General features: G+C 41.4%; 2 protein-coding genes across 7 annotated transcripts in view; one reads left to right on the top strand and one right to left on the bottom strand.

The window, feature by feature from the left end:
• LOC128687651 (ubiquinone biosynthesis protein COQ9, mitochondrial) overlaps positions 1 to 2112 on the bottom strand; it is a 181334-nt gene extending 179222 nt beyond the window's left edge. For 4 of the 6 annotated variants that reach the window (XM_070083925.1, XM_070083924.1, XM_070083921.1 and 1 more), the window contains exon 1: positions 2034 to 2102. Coding sequence is in view for 1 of the 6 variants with exons in the window: in XM_053775220.1 (XP_053631195.1) it covers positions 2034 to 2094 (61 nt within the window). In the remaining 5 variants the exon portion in view is untranslated. Of the gene's footprint in view, positions 1 to 2033 lie in introns of all 6 variants that reach the window. The other 2 variants (XM_053775220.1, XM_053775218.2) reach the window with 2 other exon arrangements.
• Positions 2113 to 2282: 170 nt separating this feature from the next.
• Positions 2283 to 19273, top strand: LOC128687653 (suppressor of cytokine signaling 6). The gene is made up of 3 exons (XM_053775224.2): positions 2283 to 3651; positions 9576 to 9751; positions 10374 to 19273. Exons 1-3 carry the CDS (start codon positions 2409 to 2411, stop codon positions 10491 to 10493), a joined length of 1539 nt encoding a protein of 512 aa, XP_053631199.1. The 5' UTR covers positions 2283 to 2408; the 3' UTR covers positions 10494 to 19273.
• The last annotated feature ends 1630 nt before the right edge of the window (positions 19274 to 20903 follow it).

Below are 20903 nucleotides of genomic sequence, written 5' to 3'. Positions count from 1 at the left end.
GTAGCATTCTCATACTATAATCTACTTTCAACAACTCACAACATTATATTCCTAAAATATAATTTCAATATTTATTATTGAAACTATTGTAATTTGAGTACAATTAATGTCTACTATAAATAAAAACAGATGTGCTACATAAACAATTTATGATCAATTTATTTAGTATTAAGTAGTCTGTAAGCCATTAAATTAAATTAAATTAAATAAATAAATAAATAAATAAATAAAATAAAAAGTCTGCCCATAATGCCTAGGCATGATAGTGGCTCTCTTTGCACTACAACTCATTATTGTAATTTCATATTTTCAATGTAATCTTGCAAAGAAATAAAATTTGTTTGTTTGTTTATATTATTATGATGGGGTAGCACTGAACCCGTAGGATTATACAGCGCCTGTGGGGGGGGAAGGGATGGAAAGTATTCCGGCTTAATTTAGGGAATTGAAATACAGATACAATTCTCTAGATCAAGAGCCCCTCACCAGCATCAAGGAACCTCCCTTGAGGGGAAAGCTTGCTCGCATCCTGAATTTTTGCTCGTATCCAGAAACAAAAAATTGACCAAGCGACTGCTCATATCCTCAAAAACTTGTATGGTGGGGCACTCGTAAGCCAAGGTTCCACTGTACTTGTCTTATTGTATGTATAATTGTAGATAACTGCATAAGAAATCTTATTTAACCCTTAAATGGTCCAAACGTATATATACGTTTTTTTCAACATCTGAAAGCATGTAAAACAATGTTGATCTTTTTTTTTTGTTTTACACGTGAAAACGTGTAAAAAAAAACTTTTATCTCCTCTTTTTTGTTATATTTGAAAATATGTAAAAAAAAAAGTAGATCTACTTTTGTAGCACTACGAATTTGAACATCGATCTGTTTGGACCGTTTAAGGGTTAATAGTCTATGTCTAATTCTAAATTAGTCTTTAAGAATTAGAATTAGTTTGCCTTAAATGCAATGCATTCTTTTATGTATTATTAATTACATGTAAGATAATATTTGCTTTGGATTTTTAACCCCGGAGGGCTAGCCACCCTGGATAACCCAAGGAAGGCAGTGCATCATCGAGGGACTGTCTTATTTTCATTGGGGTCCTCAATCTTGTCCCCCAGGATGCGACCCACACCAGTTGACTAACATCCAGGTACCTACTTGCTAGGCGAACAGGACAACAGGTACAAGGAAACACACTGAAATGTTTCCACCCCGCCGGGAACTGAACCCGGGTCCTCAGGGTGTGAAGCAAGAGCTTTGCCAGCCAAGCCACAGTGCCCCATACCTGCTTTGGGGGGTCAATGCCCCCGTGGCCTGGTCTGTGACCAGGCCTCATGGTGGATCAGGACTTGATCAGTCAGGCTGTTACTGCTGGCCACAGGCAACCCGACGTACAAACCACAGCCCGGCTGGTCAGGTACGGACTTGAGGTGCCTGTCCAGTGCTTTCTTGAAGACAGCCAGGGGTCTATTGGTAATCGCCCTTATGTATGCTTGGAGGCAGTTAAACAGTCTTGGGCCCCAGACACTAACTGCATTTTGTCTTTTTGTGATAGTGGTGCCCCTGCTTTTCATTAGGGGGACGTTGCTGTGTGCATTATTTTTTTAACTACATAAGAAATATTATTACAATATTATTACAATCAAAACTAAGCGCTAAACCCACAGGGGCAATTTAAAGAAATAATTATTTAATTTATATTATTTGTAGAAATTAATAGTGAGCAAGCGGTGTGACGTCACCGTCGACTCTTACCGCGCGTGCACAATCTACATTTGTAAATACTGTTTGTAATTACTCTTTTTTTATTTCCAGACAAATATATTGCTTTATGTTGCTTCTTAAGTTGTTATTTGCTCTCTAAGAAGTGTGACTGTTGTTATTTGTTGTATTTTGTGGTTGTTAAAAGACGTTGTGTGTAACAACTGTTGTGATTAATAAACCCAGGTCAAAGATGAAATATTACAGGGTGAAACATAGCAGCGTGAGTGACATAGAAGTTAAGACGGACATAGATGACAGAGACTCACTAATGCGCTGAGAAACTTGTAAAAATCCCAGGAACAAATTATTTAGTCCCGCTGAGTTCATGGCCGCCTTACAGGTGTACCATCCTAGACATTTATTATCATAACATTCCCCTAAATCATCTTTTATTTAACTAAGCAGCAGCATCTAAATTTAACATATCTGTATATTTATATTTTAAAATTATGCAGACATGTCTAAAAAAATTAGTTATGTTTAAATGGTTTATTTAGTGTTGAGGAATGTTTGGAGTTGTTGGTGATCCTGAGTGGAGGAACAAGATGGCTGGTCACATCAGATGAAGGTTGATGGTTATTATTACGTCCAATGGCTGTGTTTGAGGGTGAGGTGACGCCCACCGGCTCCCTCTATGAACTATGATGAAGAAGGTCAGTTTGTCGCAGCTGCTGAGCCGCTCACCTCGCCATGGCAGCACCACCAGCAGGAGTAATGGTGAAGTGGTGGTGGTGGGATCACCCTCCAATAACATTATCTCCAACACTCACATCTCCAACACTACCACCTCAAATATACACTCCTCCAACACTACCACCTCAAATATACACTCCTCCAACACCAGCTCCTCAAACATACACTCCTCCAACACTACCACCCCCAATATACACTCCAACACTACCACCTCCACTATACACACCAACATTATTACCTCCAACAGCACCTCCAGCACGTCTCCATCTCCTCCAACAAACTCCAACACTCAAGACAAAATACCCAAGAAAAAAAACAAAAGTGGCATTCTACAGACGTTAAAGAAGAAAATCAGTGGTAAGCTGGACACGCTACACAACAACACCCCAAAGAAAAGTAAAAGTTTCGAGGGTTTATCTAACAGCTTCGGCGACTCGTTCTCACAGTCTATTAGTGAAGAGTCGTCTAGTGATGGTTTGAACGCTAGTGGTGGCCAGAGTCACAAAGTCAAGCATAATAAACGTGCGATCCGTCCTATGCACACCCCTATAACGCGACAGAACTCCGCCTCTCATGTTTTGACTGACTCCGAGAGCGAAGTATTAACTAAAACGACTCACGGAGAATGTGTGCGAGTGTCTGGAAATAAAGTTTGTGAGGCTGTGTTGACATCTCAGACTCAGGTCGCTACAGTGTCGCTCTATAGTAAAAGTAGCTACACAACCGATACTAATTCCCCAATGGTATTATCAGAGACGATAGGGCCTAAAGTGAGTCTGGGAAAAAACAAAGGTGTGACTTTACCCCAAGTGTTGGTGGAAAGTGTCGGCAGCAAAGTGGCATCGTACGGCTTGATGCCCAGTGCCAAACAAATGCCTAACAGTGTGGAACGCAGTGCCATATCAGAGACGTCTTCACCGCAGCCCAATAGAACGTATGGCGGTGAACTATGGGACCTGCAGGACATGAATTTTGATGCCAGTAAAAGAAGTTTAGCAGAGGAACTTTTCCGGCTAGCCAAGTTTGGGTGGTATTGGGGTCCAATAACTAGAGCTGAAGCCGAGGAGAAGTTGTTAGACCAGCCTGATGGAGCGTTCCTGGTGCGGGACTCCTCCGATGACAAGTATTTGTTAAGTCTGAGCTTTAGATCATTTAACAAGACTCTCCACACCAGGATTGAACACAGCAATGGTTTGTAAACTTAACCTCTCCATCATATATATTAGTGTGACCTTTGGGTTTAGCACTTCACTGTGATTATAATATTGTACATTTATGATTAAATTTTACTTGTAAAAAAAGAAATTTCACAAAATATTGTATTTGGTTTACAGCAGAACCATAGCACACTAACCCTTCAAGGAGTTTCCTGATGCCATAGAGAGGCTCTTCATCCAAGAAATTGGATTTATCCTTCCCTTAGATCAAGCCTTATTGCCTCCCATTTCCCAGACACTTGTAAGGGTTTAGTGCATCCCATGATTGTAATACAGTTGCTCCATGGCTTGCTATGTGGCCAGTGGCTGGGTTGACAGTGTTCTTGCCTCACACACACCGTGTCTGGGGTTCAGTCCCCAGCTAGGTAGAAACATTGTGTGTGTGTTTCCTTACACCTGCTGTCCTTGCTCACCAAGCAGTCAGTAGGTACGTGGATGTCAGTCAACTTGTATAAGGGTTGCATCCTGGGGCACAGTATTACGTGGAGTTTACCTGGAGAGAGTTCGGGGGGTCAATGCCCCCGTGGCCCAGTCTGTGACCAGGCCTCCTGGTGGATCAGAGCCTGATCAACCAGGCTGTTGCTGCTGGCTGCACGCAAACCAACGTACGAGCCACAGCCCAGCTGGTCAGGAACCAACTTTAGGTGCTTGTCCAGTGCCAGCTTGAAGACTGCCAGGGGTCTGTTGGTAATCCCCCTTATGTATGCTGGGAGGCAGTTGAACAGTCTCGGGCCCCTGACACTTATTGTATGGTCTCTTAACGTGCTAGTGACACCCCTGCTTTTTATTGGAGGATGTTGCATCGTCTGCCAAGTCTTTTGCTTTCGTAGTGAGTGATTTTCGTGTGCAAGTTCGGTACTAGTCCCTCTAGGATTTTCCAGGTGTATATAGTAATCATGTATCTCTCCTGCCTGCGTTCCAGGGAATACAGGTTTAGGAACCTCAAGCTCTCCCAGTAATTGAGGTGTTTTATTTCCGTTATGCGCAGCGTGAAGGTTCTCTGTACATTTTCTAGGTCAGCAATTTCACCTACCTTGAAAGGTGCTGTTAGTGTGCAGCAATATTCCAGCCTAGATAGAACAAGTGACCTGAAGAGTGTCATCATGGGCTTGGCCTCCCTAGTTTTGAAGGTTCTCATTATCCATCCTGTCATTTTTCTAGCAGATGCGATTGATGCAATGTTATGGTCCTTGAGGGTGAGATCCTCCGACATGATCACTCCCAGGTCTTTGACGTTGGTGTTTCGCTCGTGTTTACCATATCTGAGTAATTGAAATTTCTCATCGTTGAACTTCATATTGTTTTCTGCAGCCCACTGAAAGATTTGGTAGATGTCTGCCTGGAGCCTTGCAGTGTCTGCAATGGAAGACACTGTCATGCAGATTCGGGTGTCATCTGCAAAGGAAGACACGGTGCTGTGGCTGACATCCTTGTCTATGTCGGATATGAGGATGAGGAACAAGATGGGAGCGAGTACTGTGCCTTGTGGAACAGAGCTTTTCACCGTAGCTGCCTCGGACTTTACTCTGTTGACGACTACTCTCTGTGTTCTGTTAGTGAGGAAATTATAGATCCATCGACCGACTTTTCCTGTTATTCCTTTAGCACGCATTTTGTGCGCTATTACGCCATGGTCACACTTGTCGAAGGCTTTTGCAAAGTCTGTATATATTACATCTGCATTCTTTTTGTCTTCTAGTGCATTTAGGACCTTGTCGTAGTGATCCAATAGTTGAGACAGACAGGAGCGACCTGTTCTAAACCCATGTTGCCCTGGGTTGTGTAACTGATGGGTTTCTAGATGGGTGGTGATCTTGCTTCTTAGGACCCTTTCAAAGATTTTTATGATATGGGATGTTAGTGCTATCGGTCTGTAGTTCTTTGCTGTTGCTTTACTGCCCCCTTTGTGGAGTGGGGCTATGTCTGTTGTTTTTAATAACTGTGGGACGACCCCCGTGTCCATGCTCCCTCTCCATAGGATGGAAAAGGCTCGTGATAGGGGCTTCTTGCAGTTCTTGATGAACACGGAGTTCCATGAGTTTGGCCCTGGGGCAGAGTGCATGGGCATGTCATTTATCGCCTGTTTGAAGTCATTTGGCGTCAGGATAACATCGGATAGGCTTGTGTTAACCAAATTTTGTGGCTCTCTCATAAAAAATTAATTTTGATCTTCGACTCTCAGTCTGGTTAGCGGCTTGCTAAAAACTGAGTCATATTGGGGCTTGAGTAGCTCACTCATTTCCTTGCTGTCATCTGTGTAGGACCCATCTTGTTTAAGTAGGGGCCCAATACTGGACGTTGTTCTCGACTTTGATTTGGCATAGGAGAAGAAATACTTTGGGTTTCTTTCGATTTCATTTATGGCTTTTAGTTCTCGCGATTCCTGACTCCTATAAGATTCCTTTAGCTTAAGTTCGATGCTTGCTATTTCTCTGACCAGTGTCCCCCTACGCATTTCAGATATATTGACCTCTTTTAGCCGCTCTGTTATTCTTTTCCGTCGCCTGTACTCAATGATGCACTGATTTCTTAAGTTATTCTGGGTAGCTAACCCACTGGATTAAAAATCTGTACAATTCTTGCCTATCTAACCTTAACCCCTAGCAGTTTTCCAGTATATATTGTGTGTTGTGTGGTAAATCACCAGTTATTGGTGTACAGGATTTAAAGAAAAGAATAAATGCATCATCTTTGTTTTCCCTATTGTTTGCATCTTCCTTTTCATATTATCTGTTTAATGTCAAGCAAACTTTCCATACCACTGACATCAGTAAGTTAACCAGGTGGCAGGTTCGGTGACTTGTTGAAATGCTGTATAATTATGAGTTATCCCTCAACATAACTTAGGCTATGTTAGGTTATAGTGTTTGCCAAGAGTTTTTTTTTTTTTTCCAATTTTCTGTATGTGGGATTACCCATCACAAGTAATAAAATACTGTAGATCTGCAGTGACCTGTGACCTCCTGTTGGGATGCTATGTATGAAAAAGATTTCAGGGTAAGATATGATTTGTTTGGATTTTTAACTTGGAAGGTTAGCCACTCAGGATAATCCAATAAAGTCAGTGCATCCTCAGGGAGGGAAAATTCTTAGGAATCCACCTTGATAGTAGACTCAAATTTCATACACATATACAACAAATTTCTAAGAAAATTTCCAAGACTGTAGGCATACTATCGAAGATACAGTACTATGCTCCACAGTTAGCCCTCCTAGCCCTATATCACTCTCTTATGTACCCCTATCTCACCTATGGAATTTGTGCATGGGGCTCAACAACAATTAACCATCTCAGACCACTAATTACCCAACAAAAGGCTGCAGTTAGAATGATAACAAATTCTCACTACAGGCAGCACACTCCACCAATATTCAAAACACTAAACCTACTCACCATACAAAACATCCATACTTATTACTGCACCTATTACATACATAGAACACTTAACTCTGATATTAACCCTCCCCTCAAACATCTCCTTGCCAACCTCAACAGAACACATGACCATAACACAAGGCACAGATCACTCTTTGATGTTCCTCGTGTCCATCTCACGCTATGCAAAAACTCAATGCACATAAAAGGCCCTAAAATCTGGAATTCATTACCTGTAAATATAAAAGAAACACTACCTGTTTATAAATTCAAGTCTCTTCTCAAAGATCACTTACTCACCCAAAACCAAATAAATACTGAATAACTGAACCTTATAAATTGTATATCTTAAATGTTTCTCACAATTATATCACATAAATGTTAAACCTAAAACCCAATCTAACAGAATACTCCATTCGACTGAATGTACAGCAATGCATGCAACCATATGACCTGTCTTTGTAATACTCATTTGTGCTTTATAGTTATCTGTTTACAATAATGTCTTATCACTGATTTCATCATTGCTTAGTTAATCTTAAGTTAATTTTAAGCCAGCCCATAATGCTATGCATATAAGTGGCTTTGGCATGCTGCTCTTACCTGTATTTTTTTGTACCTCTGTATGTATGCTCAAATTACTAAATAAATAAATAAATAAATCCTTTAATATTATCCCCCAAGATGCAACCCACAAGTCAATTAACACCCAGGTACCTACCTAATGCTAGGTGAACAGGGATAGTATGTATGTGTATGGAAACATGTTCAACATTTTTACCTATGCTGGAATTGAACCCCGGATACTCAGTATGCAAGCTGAATGCGCTGTCAACCAAGCCACGGGACACTCCTGTGGTGGAGGATAATGGTGAGCATCAAATAAGTGATCACCAGATAATCAATCTATTATTATTATTATTATCATCATTATTATTGTATTATTATTATTATTATTATCATCATTATTATTATTATTATTATTAAAGTGTGTAGTGGAATTTTTTTTTTTGTTTGTAGCAGTTTTCAGGAAAATAATCTGGGTTAACACAAATATACAGTTGTTACAGACTCGTAACTTAATTACTGCACTGTGAAATTGTGTAAAATTGGCCATATTACAGACTTCTGTGCACTTTATAGAAAAGTTGAAATATTTGTATGGGCAGTTTCCTGTGCTCAGTTGGTAGAACAGAAGCCATTCTAACAAAATAGCTAAGAATTTGGTTGAATGACACAATAGATTTGACTTAAACAAAGATTCATCAAAGTGGATAAAATTGCTGATACATCAATTGCACCTTGACTTTGGACCTTGTGCCTTCATAATTCCATAAGTTTTTCATCACATTTCATACTTTTGGTGTCATTACCTTCAGAAAACGATTCTCTACCATTTCAGATTTTTTTATATATATATAAAAAGTTGACACTGGGAGCAATATTAATTTTGGGGGTCTGGACAGTGAAAGGGTAAGTAAGTTTATTTAGGGACAGGTGAAGGCAATCCCCTACTTATACAGCAGGTTAGGTTCTGGGCTACTGCTGTAAAGTGAAACATAACTTCTTCCTTCCTTTTTTACTTTCAAATGTATATAAAAGCCTGATAACATGTTTACTCTATCATATATCGTGTTGGGCAAATATTTTTTGTGGCTCTGGTGGCCTGGTGGCTAACGCTCTTACTTCACATGGCAAGGGCCTGGGTTCGATTCCCAGCCAGAGTAGAAACATTGGGTGTGTTTCTTTACACCTGTTGTCTATGTTCCCCATCAGTAAAATGGGTACCTGGGTGTTAGTTGGCTGGTGTGGGTCGCATCCTGGGGCAATGACCTAATTTGCCTGAAATGTTCAGCATAACAAAGGGTTTTCGATATCGTAGTATGTCACTGATGTCAGCTAGGCCTGTATACCATGTACATGTACTTGTAGTAAATAAAGATATTATTATTATTATTAGTGGGTTTGATTTGAGAAGGACCTGCCCAGTATGTCAGTAGGACTGTTGCAATGTTCCTTCTTTCTAATGATCTTATATATGAAGTGAGCAATAGATCTTGGCCTCAAAAATACATATACAGTACACACATTACTTACCTTAAAAAAAATTTCATCCTTAGCTAATAGTGAGTGATGAATATATTTATTGTATTACAGTGAACCCCCGGTTTACGATCAGCTCCCAGTGCGACCAATTATGTAAGTGTATTTATGTAAGTGCGTTTGTACGTGTATGTTTGGGGGTCTGAAATGGACTAATCTAATTCACAATATTTCTTATGGGAACAAATTCGTTCAGTAATGGCACCTGAACATACTTCTGGAATGAAATAATATCGTAAGCCGGGAGTCCACTGTATTATTTTAGCAAACACCGTAAAGCGGGGGCCCTCCTGTACACATATGTACAATTATCATACATAGTGTAAATTACCTAGGATAACCCCCCAAAAAAGTCAGACACTGTGATTTATTTCCTTTGGGGTCCTTGATAATATGTGTGATTCACATATTTTTTCCAGGATGGTTCAGCTTTTATCCCCATCCTGAGCATGAGGGCTACTCAAGTTTAGTAGGTCTTATTGATCACTGTATGAGCCACTCAGAGTCGGGAGTGTTTTGTTACTCTCGGGCGCGTGTACCAGGATCACCATCCTTTCCAGTTCGACTCACCAAACCTGTTTCAAGGTTTACTCAGGTAAACAGATTTTATGCCTAAGTTACATTACTTGATAACAGTAAATTACAGTAACTTTTTCTTGATGCTGTATCTGGTTATCTATCATATATTCTTTCTAAAATATCAAAGTCCTTTACAGCTTTACTTGGATCTTGCATATAAAATATACTGTTTTTATAAATATCTTTTTGTAATTAGGTTTTAACTTTGCTCTTTACCACACACATTTCCCATACTTTATTCTTATGCCATTTTAATTTTTTTTTTTTTATTATCACACTGGCCGATTCCCACCAAGGCAGGGTGGCCCGAAAAAGAAAAACTTTCACCATCATTCACTCCATCACTGTCTTGCCAGAAGGGTGCTTTACACTACAGTTTTTAAACTGCAACATTAACACCCCTCCTTCAGAGTGCAGGCACATTTTAATATGTATGGTATATACCTTATACTCTATACCAACCCATTATACCCCTTTCTACCCTTATTTATAATTTTATATCAAATAAAACAGAGTTATGCCTGTTACAATGAATTTTTGCATTTCTTTTTTCACACATCTAGCACTGGGCACTTTGATACTTGAAAATAGTGAAAAGTTCTTCTGTTATAGTTTAATAATGATTTTGAATTTTACAGGTGCGATCTTTGCAATACCTATGCCGATTTGTGATTAGACAATACACCCGTGTGGACCACATCCAAGCCTTGCCTCTTCCAACAAGAATAAAAGGCTACTTAGAAGAGGGACATTACTAATCCACATACAAGAACCTCAGTAATGTGGTAGTTTTAGTATATTGTCATTATTAATTTGCCATTTACAGTATATTGGTTATTTTCTATAGTGACAATTTTTCATTTCAAGAAACTTGTGTATCATTTTCCTTATGTCAGTTTACAAGGTAATCGAATATGATGCATTTTAGAAAAATATTTTCGGTTGGTTAAGGATTTTGTGCCAGTAAACACACTAATTATTTATATTTTATTTTCACTCTCCAATGATTTAATATAGGCCAGAGCAAGATAATGCTTAATGATAAGTTACTAATACTGAAAATAAAAAAAAACGTTTACAAATGCCATTTAGTTATGTTGTAATTTAGATTCTCATAGCAATATTTATTCATAAAAGCAAACTTAAGGAAAATTGTTAGAAAACTTGACCCTGATACTGTTGTGAAATTTTTTCTAAATTTGTTAATTTAATATTCTGAGTGTACCTATAATTTTTGTCCTCTTTTTACTGAACTTTCATTTGTAATACAACATATTTTATTCACTTACACAAGTAATATTACTTTACTGTTTTATATCTTAGGATTTGTCAGGTTGGTGACAACCTGACAAATTTTAGTATGTATCTTATTTATATTTTGAAAATTAATTGAATCTTGGAAATTTTGTTGTACTTTTCTGAATACACTATATTTTTCTTAAAATGTAATCTTTAATTTAAAATAGATATTTTGTATGAGTGAGTTTAATTCAAATATTGACTAGCATATGAAACTTCAATTTAATAGTGCATTGCACTTTCATCCAGAAGATTTGGTAATTTGCATTAATCAGATAAGTTATTAAAATGATGAGCATCTTGTGATGACTTAAAGCTCTTAAGTGTGTGTGATAATGCAATCATTGCTAAATATTTCTTGTAACCAGCTGCAGGTTGACAAGTCTTAGACACATGCCTTCATCAGTGATATTGTTTATATGTACACTGAGTTTTCCCACAAATGATCTACCATATTTTGTGTAGCTATTCGTATAGTGGGTACTAGGTAGGGAATGCAGATGGAAATCGGCATGTGGTACAGTAATCATCTAGTAATATGCCAAATGGCAGTTAAAATGGCAGTGTGTTTTATTTTGTTTTAAACAGAATCTGAGGCAGCCACTGTGTGTGTGTGTGTGAGAGGGAGAATGAGAGAGAGAGAATTAGAATGAGAATGAACTTTACCAAGATTCTCAAATGCTATACTACCAAGGTTAAAATTTACCCACCGCTATATTAGTTCATTAATGGAATTTGGTGCTTTGTATGCAGATATTGATAATGGCATTGATTTATATTTAATGCTTATTGCTTTTCTTTTGCAACGTGTGTTAAATATTGAGCTGATAAATAATTTGGTTTATTGAAAAATACAGAAAAATTAGCATTGTAGTTAATTACATAAGGATTGTGTTATTTTATTGAATTTTGTAATTATTTCTGCTGAAAATTTTGTTAAGTGAGTTGTGCCATAAAACATTAGAAGAGATTAAACAATATCTTCTTTAGTTAGGTAAATGAAAATTGTTAATCAAAGTTCTTATTTTATTTTAATTTATGATGTTATGCACTCTTAATATAAGGTGTATTAAATTGTTGCGTTTTATAAAAAAAAAAGTACCTTGCACACACAGCCATGTCACAGGTGAGATGTTTCATAAACGATATCCACAGGAGTCAGAGTTTCTATATAAAGTAAATTACATATACGTATACATATTTTTTCTAACAATGGCCATCTCCCACCAAGGCAGGACAGCCTGAAACAAACACTCACCATCATTCACACTATCACTGTCTTGCCAGAGGTACACAGATACTGTAGTTCAGATGTCCCTCCAAACAACAGATATCCCCACTCCTTTAGAGTGTAGGCCTCTTCAAGGGGGGCTCCTTGGCGTGGTGAAGAGGCTCTTGGTCTGAGGAATTAGACCTGTCGGTCTACTTCCTCAGACCGAACCTAATTACCCCCCAATCCCCCATTCCCTATCCCATCCTCCCCATCCTCCCCTTTTTCCTTTCCTCCTCCTCCTCCCCACCCCTCCCTTTTGCCCTTCCTTTTTGGCCTTTTTTTTTTTTTTTTTTTTTCTTTTTTCTTTTTTTTTTTTTTTTTTCCCCACAGGCACGCTAGTTCCTAGGTAGGGGAAAGGGTACCGGGGTCCATCCCATTCCGTTGAGGTTCTTGGCGGTGGCGTAGTTTGCCGTGGAATCTGGATTGCCTGGGGATGTCCTGATCGCTCTCCGGTATCCCGGAGGGTGGCTTTGGGTGTCTCTCGGGCGACGGGTGTATCTCTGGAAGCCACCTTTCGGATTCCGGGGGTGGTGGCCGAAGGAGGTATGCTTTGTGGCGGATTTCCGGCCGCCCTCTCTTTTGTCCACTGAGGTAGCTCGGCAGATGCGAGGTTGCTATCCCGGATTGCCGGTTTACTGGCATGATGGGTAGGATATGGCACGGGTTCCATGCTGCATCTGCACTACTTGCGTTGCTGAGGTCCTCTTGGGCGCGGAGGGAGATTTCTGGCCCTTTCATTCCTCCTAGGAACTATCCCTCCCCGGTCCCCCCTTTTTTTATTCTTTTTTTTATTTTTATTTTCTTTTCCTCTTTCTTTTTTTTTCTTAAAAACAAAAAGAAAGAAGTAACCTAATAATGGCAGCCCTAGTCCATGAACCTGCTACCCCCGGGCCCCTTCTTGATACCGCACCCCGTTCTGACCCCGCCTCGTCTTTGGACCACTCTTCGGACACTCCTCATGCCTCTGTACCTCTTGCCGGTGCTGTTTCCTCACCCGCTTCAGGTACTGAGGCCTCGACTGACTCCTTCGATTTATCGGACCTTCGCTCTCCTCTGACTATGCTTCTGGCCTCTCCCTCTACGGTGCGGCAATTTTCGAATCGCCGGCCCGTTCCACGTCGGACCAACTCTGGTCTCACGCCTAAACGACAACGACAATTACCTGCTGATGATACTTCTCCACCTTCTCGTTCTTCTCAGAAAAGATCGACACGTCCTTCACTACCTTTCCACGCTCAGTTTCAGACTGCACAATGGACTAAATTCTTCACTTTACGACCGACTTCCTCTACTGCCTATCTTTCTGACCACAGTATTGGCAAGGCACTCCTACGCCATGTTGGTAAAGATATTTCTTTTCATGCTCTTAAGAGCGGTACGCGCATCGTCACCGTACAGAATGCTACCCAGGCTCATGAGCTTTCTCGTCTTTCCCATATTGATACTGTTCCTGTAACTATTGAAAAGCATCATTCCCTCAATTCTTGTAGTGGTACAGTCATTCTGCCCCATACCATAGTTCAACAAAATTTCCAGACATGTGGCACTGACATTCTTGAACAGCTGGAACTCCAAGATCTTCCAATCCTCAAGGTAGACACTACGTTCTTCCTGCCCGTGGGCGGAGACGATACCCTAGCAATGTGGCTCGTTTAACTTTCGACAGCCGTGAACTCCCATCCTTAGTTTATGTAGCAGGACATCGGTTACAAGTTCGAAAGGTGATCCCTACACCGCAACAGTGTAGAAATTGCTGGCAATTTGGCCATCCAGCGAAATATTGCAGATCTATCGCCGAATGCCCAGTCTGTGGTGCCGATGACCATTCTAATACGTCTTGCAATCGACCTTCCTCTTGCCTTAATTGTCATGAGGCTCACCCTTCGTACTCTCGCCGTTGTCAAGTCTACTTAAACGAGCAGGAAATCCGTTACCTCAAAGAGGCAGAAGGTCTCCCTTATGCCATGGCAGTTTCTCATCTCCGCCTCCAAGGGAGACTACCTCGTGTTTCTTATTCCCGTGTTTCAAAACGTCCCCCCACTTCTGGTATCCCATCTTCTGCACCCACCTCTGTGGTTACCTCTCCCATAGTCACTCCTGTAGCTAATTCTTTTGCTGTCCTCGGCTCAGACGTCCCTACTTCAACGTCGCAGTCTGATCTTGCTTCTTCGTGTTCTCTCTCACAAGCCTCAGTAGAGACGAGATCTCGTATGACACCTCCTCCCAATCGTCCCTCTACTTCTCAAAAGTCAAAAAAAGGTCTGTTAACACCTCCTACCCATCTTCCACCTCCTCATTTTCCCTTCCCTGTCTCAGTACCTGGTTCTCCCCCTCTCACTGGCTCTGTTACAAGTGTAGAGGTTCACCCTCCTCCTCGTACTGTTCCTTCCTCCCCTGTTCCCTCCCAGGTTTCTTCCTCTTCTGCCACCTCCCAGGTTTCTGCTTCTGTCCCCTTTCACGCTTCTCCAGTTCCCTCCACCCTTTCGCCCCCCCCCCTACCTTGGTACAGTCCATTACAGTTCCAATCTTTACTCATCCTCCCCCTACCATTTCCAATATTGTCTCCCATACGATGTCTCAGAATTCTGAAACACTTGAAGCAATCTCTGAATATACTGCAGAGACCAAACCATCAATGGACACTGATCCACCCTCCGCTCCTTCTCTCTCCTCTACTCCATCTGCGCAACTCCTTTCTTCACAGCGCACCGTTCCTTCGCTGCTTGAACGTTTTCCACTGCCTCCGCATGTGGACTTTTCTAACCCCTCTAGTCCGTAGGAACCCTTACCTGCGGATTTCAGGTATCTTTATCATTGCCAATCATGGCCTATTTACAGTGGAATATTCGTGGCCTCAGGGGTAATCGGGGTGAGCTTCAGATGTTACTCTCCCAGTTTTCCCCTGTTGGTGTTTGCTTACAGGAACCAAAATTACACTCTGCTGTTATCTCTCCCATCTCAGGCTATAATTTATTGTATTCTTCAGATCCTTTTCCTGATGGGACCTTTAATGAAAGTGCCCTTCTTCTACGCACTGATATTCCATACCATCAGCTATTTGTTCGTACTTCGCTGCATTACACAGCAGCCCGTATCCACTTGCATAGGTGGTATACGCTCTGTTCTTTATATCTCTCTCCTTCTCGGGCATTATCTATTCTGGATATTGCCTTTCTTGTTTCGTCATTACCACCACCGATTCTGTTACTTGGTGATTTTAATGCCCGCCATTTCCTCTGGGGGGTCTCACTGTGATTCCCGTGGCATTCAGTTAGAGGCTTTTCTTGCCACCCACCCCCTCCATGTTTTAAATACAGGTACTCACACCCATTTTGATCCTCGGACTCACACTCTCTCTTGCATCGATCTCTCAGTCTGCTCTTCCTCCGCCGCATTAGACTTCACTTGGTCTGTTCTTCCGGACTTACATGACAGCGATCATTTCCCAATCATTCTTACTTCCCCTTCATATTCACCACCTCTTCGCATCCCACGCTGGCAATTTGATCAGGCAAATTTGAACCTTTACTCACACCTAACTGTTTTTAGAGAGGTTCCTTCTTCGTCCTCCATCGATGAGCTTTTACACCTCTTCTCGTCCTCCGTTTTAACCGCAGCTTCTCATTCTATACCCCGAACTTCGGGCAGGCATTCTCAGAAATGCGTGCCTGGGTGGTCTCCTGCTTGTGCTCGTGCAGAACGTTTGAAACGCGCTGCATGGGGCAGGTACCGGTACAATAGAACCACAGAGAGACTTCTTGATTTTAAGCAGAAGCGTGCGATCGCTCGCCGTGTCATCCGTGACGCTAAACGCACTTGCTGGCGAGATTATGTCTCCACCATCACCTCTGCTTCCTCTATGAGTGCAGTCTGGAAAAAAGTACGAAAACTGAGTGGTAAATATTCTCCTGACCCGGCTCCTGTTCTGCGGGTTGCCGGTGTTGATATAGCAAACCCACTAGATGTTGCCAATGAATTTGGCAATCATCTGGTCCGTATTTCTCAGGGACTCCATCTATGCCCGTCATTTCCTTCCTCAAAGTCTGCCAGAGAGTTAGCACCCTTGGACTTTTCTTCTCTCAGAGAAGAACAGTATAATGTGCCTTTTACACTTCAAGAACTGGAGGCAACACTCTCAGCTTGCCGATGATCGGCAGCTGGGCCTGACGACATTCATATTCGTATGCTACAACATTTACATCAGTCAGCCCTTGCAGTCATATTATGCCTTTACAATCTTATTTGGTCACAAGGAGTTCTTCCACAGCTGTGGAAATCCGCCATTGTTCTCCCTTTCCGCAAACCAGGCACTACGGGACATGAAACCTCCCACTATCGTCCCATTGCTCTTACCAGTGCAGTTTGCAAAGTGATGGAACGCCTAGTAAATAGACGTTTAGTGTGGTATTTAGAGACACACAACAGTCTCTCCACTCATCAATATGGCTTTCGTAAGGGACGTTCTACCATAGACCCCTTTCTACGCTTGGATACGTATGTTCGTAATGCCTTTGCGAATAACCACTCAGTTATTGCCATATTTTTTGACCTTGAGAAGGCATATGACACAACTTGGAGGTATAATATTTTATCCCAAGCCCACTCCTTAGGCCTTTGAGGCAATCTACCATCCTTCCTTAAGAACTTTTTAACTAACAGGCAATTCCGTGTTCGGGTTAATAATGTGCTCTCCCCGGACTTTATCCAAGCTGAAGGTGTCCCCCAGGGATGTGTTCTGACCACAACACTTTTTCTCCTTGCTATTAATGAATGATTTGGCCTCTAGTCTTCCATCAAATATTTGGTCATCACTCTATGTTGATGACTTCACTATTGCCTGTGCAGGCGCTGACTGTCACCTTATTACAGTTTCTCTCCAGCATGCAGTTGACCGTGTTTCCAATTGGGCCACCACACGTGGGTTTAAATTTTCCAGCACTAAAACCCACCAAATTACTTTCACTAGACGCTCTGTCATCTCCGATCATCCTTTGTACCTCTATGGCTCCCATATCCCTGAACGTGATACAGTCAAGTTTCTGGGCCTCCTCTTTGATCGTAGGTTATCCTGGAAACCTCACATTACCTCTCTGAAGGCAACTTGTCACAGCCGGCTGAACCTTCTTAAAACCCTTGCTCATCTTTCATGGGGAGCTGATCGTCGAACCCTCCTTCGCCTACATTCCACCCTTATCTTATCGAAACTTGATTATGGTGACCAGATCTATTCAGCGGCATCTCCTGCTACTCTCTCTAGCCTTAACCCCATTCATCACCAAGGATTACGTTTATGCCTTGGTGCTTTTCGCTCTTTCCCTGTCGAGTGCCTCTATGCAGAAACGAACGTTCCATCCTTATCCGATCGCCGTGATGCCCATTGCCTTCGCTACTATGTACGCTCTCATGATCTCCGCAATCCTTCCATTTATAGAATGGTCACTGATATTAGTAGACATTCTTTATTTGTTCGTCGCCCCTGTTTACTCCGTCCCTTCTCTCTTCACCTTCATTCGCTCTTGTCTTCTCTTCAATTACCACCTTTCTATGTACATGTAACATCTCACTTTTCCCTACCCCCCTGGGAAGTTCCAGCTGTTCGAGTCTGTTCTTTCTCTCTCCCTTGCTCGAAAGCCCAACTGTCTACGGTCGCTTCCCGCTCTCTTTTTCTTGACCACTTTCACTCTCATTCTCATGCCATTGCAGTGTACACAGATGGCTCTAAGTCTTCTGACGGCGTAGGATTCGCAGCAGTGTTTCCGGACAGCGTCATACAAGGGCATTTACTATCTTCGGCTAGTATTTTTACTGCTGAATTGTATGCCATCCTTACAGCACTTATCCGTATTGCATCTATGCCTGTGTCATCATTTGTGGTTGTCTCAGACTCCCTTAGTGCTTTACAGGCTATACAGAAATTTGATACACCTCACCCCTTAGTCCTCCGTATCCAACTTTGGCTACGCCGTATCTTTACCAAGCATAAAGATATTGTTTTTTGTTGGGTCCCTGGTCATGTTGACGTACAGGGCAATGAACAGGCAGACACTGCTGCGCGGTCAGCAGTAAATGACCTACCAGTTTCATGTAGAGGTATTCCATTTACGGACTATTTTGCTGCAATATCTTCCCACCTTCACACCCGTTGGCAACAACGTTGGTCTACTATGCTCGGCAACAAACTTTAATCTATTAAACCGAGTATAGGTTACTGGCAGTCTTCTTATCACCAGTGTCGAGGTTGGGAGACTACTCTCTCCCGTCTTCGCATTGGCCATACTCGTCTTACTCATGGATATCTCATGGAGAGGCGCCCTGCTCCTCTCTGAGAATTGCCAAGTTCCATTATCAGTCAGCCACATTCTGTTGGACTGCCCACTTTATCAACGAGCACGCAGAATTTACCTCCGTTGTCGTCTTCGCTCTGCTGCTCTCTCTCTCTACCTTCCCTTCTCGCTGATGGACCCACCTTTTATCCAGACTCTCTCATTGACTTTTTGACAACAACCGACTTACTTCACAAATTCTGATACCTTCAGCCCTTTCTACTTCAAACTCTTGCTACCCTCTACCCCCGTACTATCCCCTGCCCCGCTGTTTTCTGTAACCTACTGATCATCCCTCCTCCCTTTTGCCATCCAATACCCTTGCTTCCTTCCCTACCCTGCAGCGCTGTATAGCCCTTGTGGCTTAGCGCTTCTTTTTGATTATAATAATAATTAGAGTGTAGGCACTGTACTCCCCACCTCCAGGACTTAAGTCCAACTATAGTTGGTTTCCTTGAATCTCTTCACAAAATGTTACCATACTCACACTCCAACAGCTCATCAGGTCCCATAAACCACTCACTCCTAACACACACATTGCATTCTGTTTCCCATTTCAGTATATGAGATGGTAACTTAGTATAATTTCCAACAGTGTACAAGTAATCCTCACCTAACAATACAGATATGCATTCCATAAATTCCAGTTTTACATTGAAATAATGTGAGCTTCTTATGTGAACCAATTTTTCCCAACTGACTCCATTGTGAATTACTCACATGGGTTTTGTACTTTCTCTGAATACTGGATAGCAATTTTTTTTTTTTTTTTTTCAACAAGTCGGCTGTCTCCCACCGAGGCAGGGTGACCCAAAAAAGAAAGAAAATCCCCAAAAAGAAAATACTTTCATCATCATTCAACACTTTCACCACACTCACACATTATCACTTTTTTTGCAGAGGTGCTCAGAATACAACAGTTTAGAAGCATACACATATAAAGATACATATAAAGAGGATAGCAATTATCCTCATAAATTTGCATGATATGATTGAAGATAATCTTCTGGAAAAAATAACTATTTTGCCAGTTCATATCAAATAAATCAGGAAGGACTACTTGTGAACCGCTCTTCAAAGGGATGAGAAGCCCCTTATTGTTGCAAAGAAACTTTTGATCCAAGAATCTAGACAAAAATTAGCACATCACATGTAGTAGACTTGAATGAGAAATTAATATATGACCCTGTATTTCACAGCCCTCTACTCATCCATTCACCTCACATCATATTTCTAACAACTCGAGCTACCACGCAAGTGTCTCATTACCACTGTTTTTACTACCATATACTGAGTTGGTTGACCAGCAGTGTATTACTGGTAGACAGTGACGTCAATCCCTGTATCACAATGGAATATTGGAGAACAAGGGGACCTGGGAAGAGCTCCACATGTTTTTCCCTGTATGTTTCTGCCTAAAAGAACTTAAACTATATAATGCAGTCAGACTTCCTGTCTCTGGCTATGCACTGTTACAGTTAATTGATCCTTATCCCAATGAGTCTTACAGACAGCCCTATGTATCTAACCCTGTTTTATAAGACATTTTTTGACTCGTGTGCAGAAAACAGTTAGTTTTCTCTTACCCCCTCTCCCTCCATATGTTGAACACCTGCAGTCATAGACCCCTATATCCATGCTCTCTAGTATATAGATCTTTCTATTTGCTTGTTTTCTATAGCATTGATATTCACCTAGACAGTAATAAACTCCATGACAGTGATCACTTCTGTATTCTCATTATCTTCTGCTCTTGCACTCCTCCAAGTGGTAATATGAAAGCACAAATTGGACACTTTACGCATATCATGCTTCTCTTCTCAATCCTCTTGATTTCCCTGCAAATGAGCTATTGTGCTGCTTTGTTACCTCCATTCTTTGCCACTATGCTTGCCATCCCCTGGACCTCTGACAAATATGATCAGAAATGTGTCCTTTGGTGGTCTCTGGACTGCTTGGACACAAAACATTTCTTGGCTTATAAACAAGCAAGAGTACATTTATATTGTACAAAATGGCTGACAAAAAAGTAGTAGACCCCCTCAGTGTTGCCACATCAGTGAGGCATCACTTTGCATTTCCCAATTATTATTATAATCAAAAAGAAGCGCTAAGCCACAAGGACATTTCCCAAGATCTCCAGTTATCCTCTCTTATCTACACTCCATAACTTGAGTTGGAGACCTCCCCAGCAGATTTCATGCCTCATTCATGTTTCCATCACACTTCACAAACTTATATCAACACTATCTGAATGCCAGCCTCCAACCTGC

Source organism: Cherax quadricarinatus, chromosome 11 (assembly GCF_038502225.1).
Source record: "Cherax quadricarinatus isolate ZL_2023a chromosome 11, ASM3850222v1, whole genome shotgun sequence".
Classification (NCBI taxonomy): Eukaryota; Metazoa; Arthropoda; class Malacostraca; order Decapoda; family Parastacidae; genus Cherax; species Cherax quadricarinatus.
Note: the sequence above shows the minus strand (reverse complement) of the source record. Positions and strands in the feature narration are given on the sequence as shown.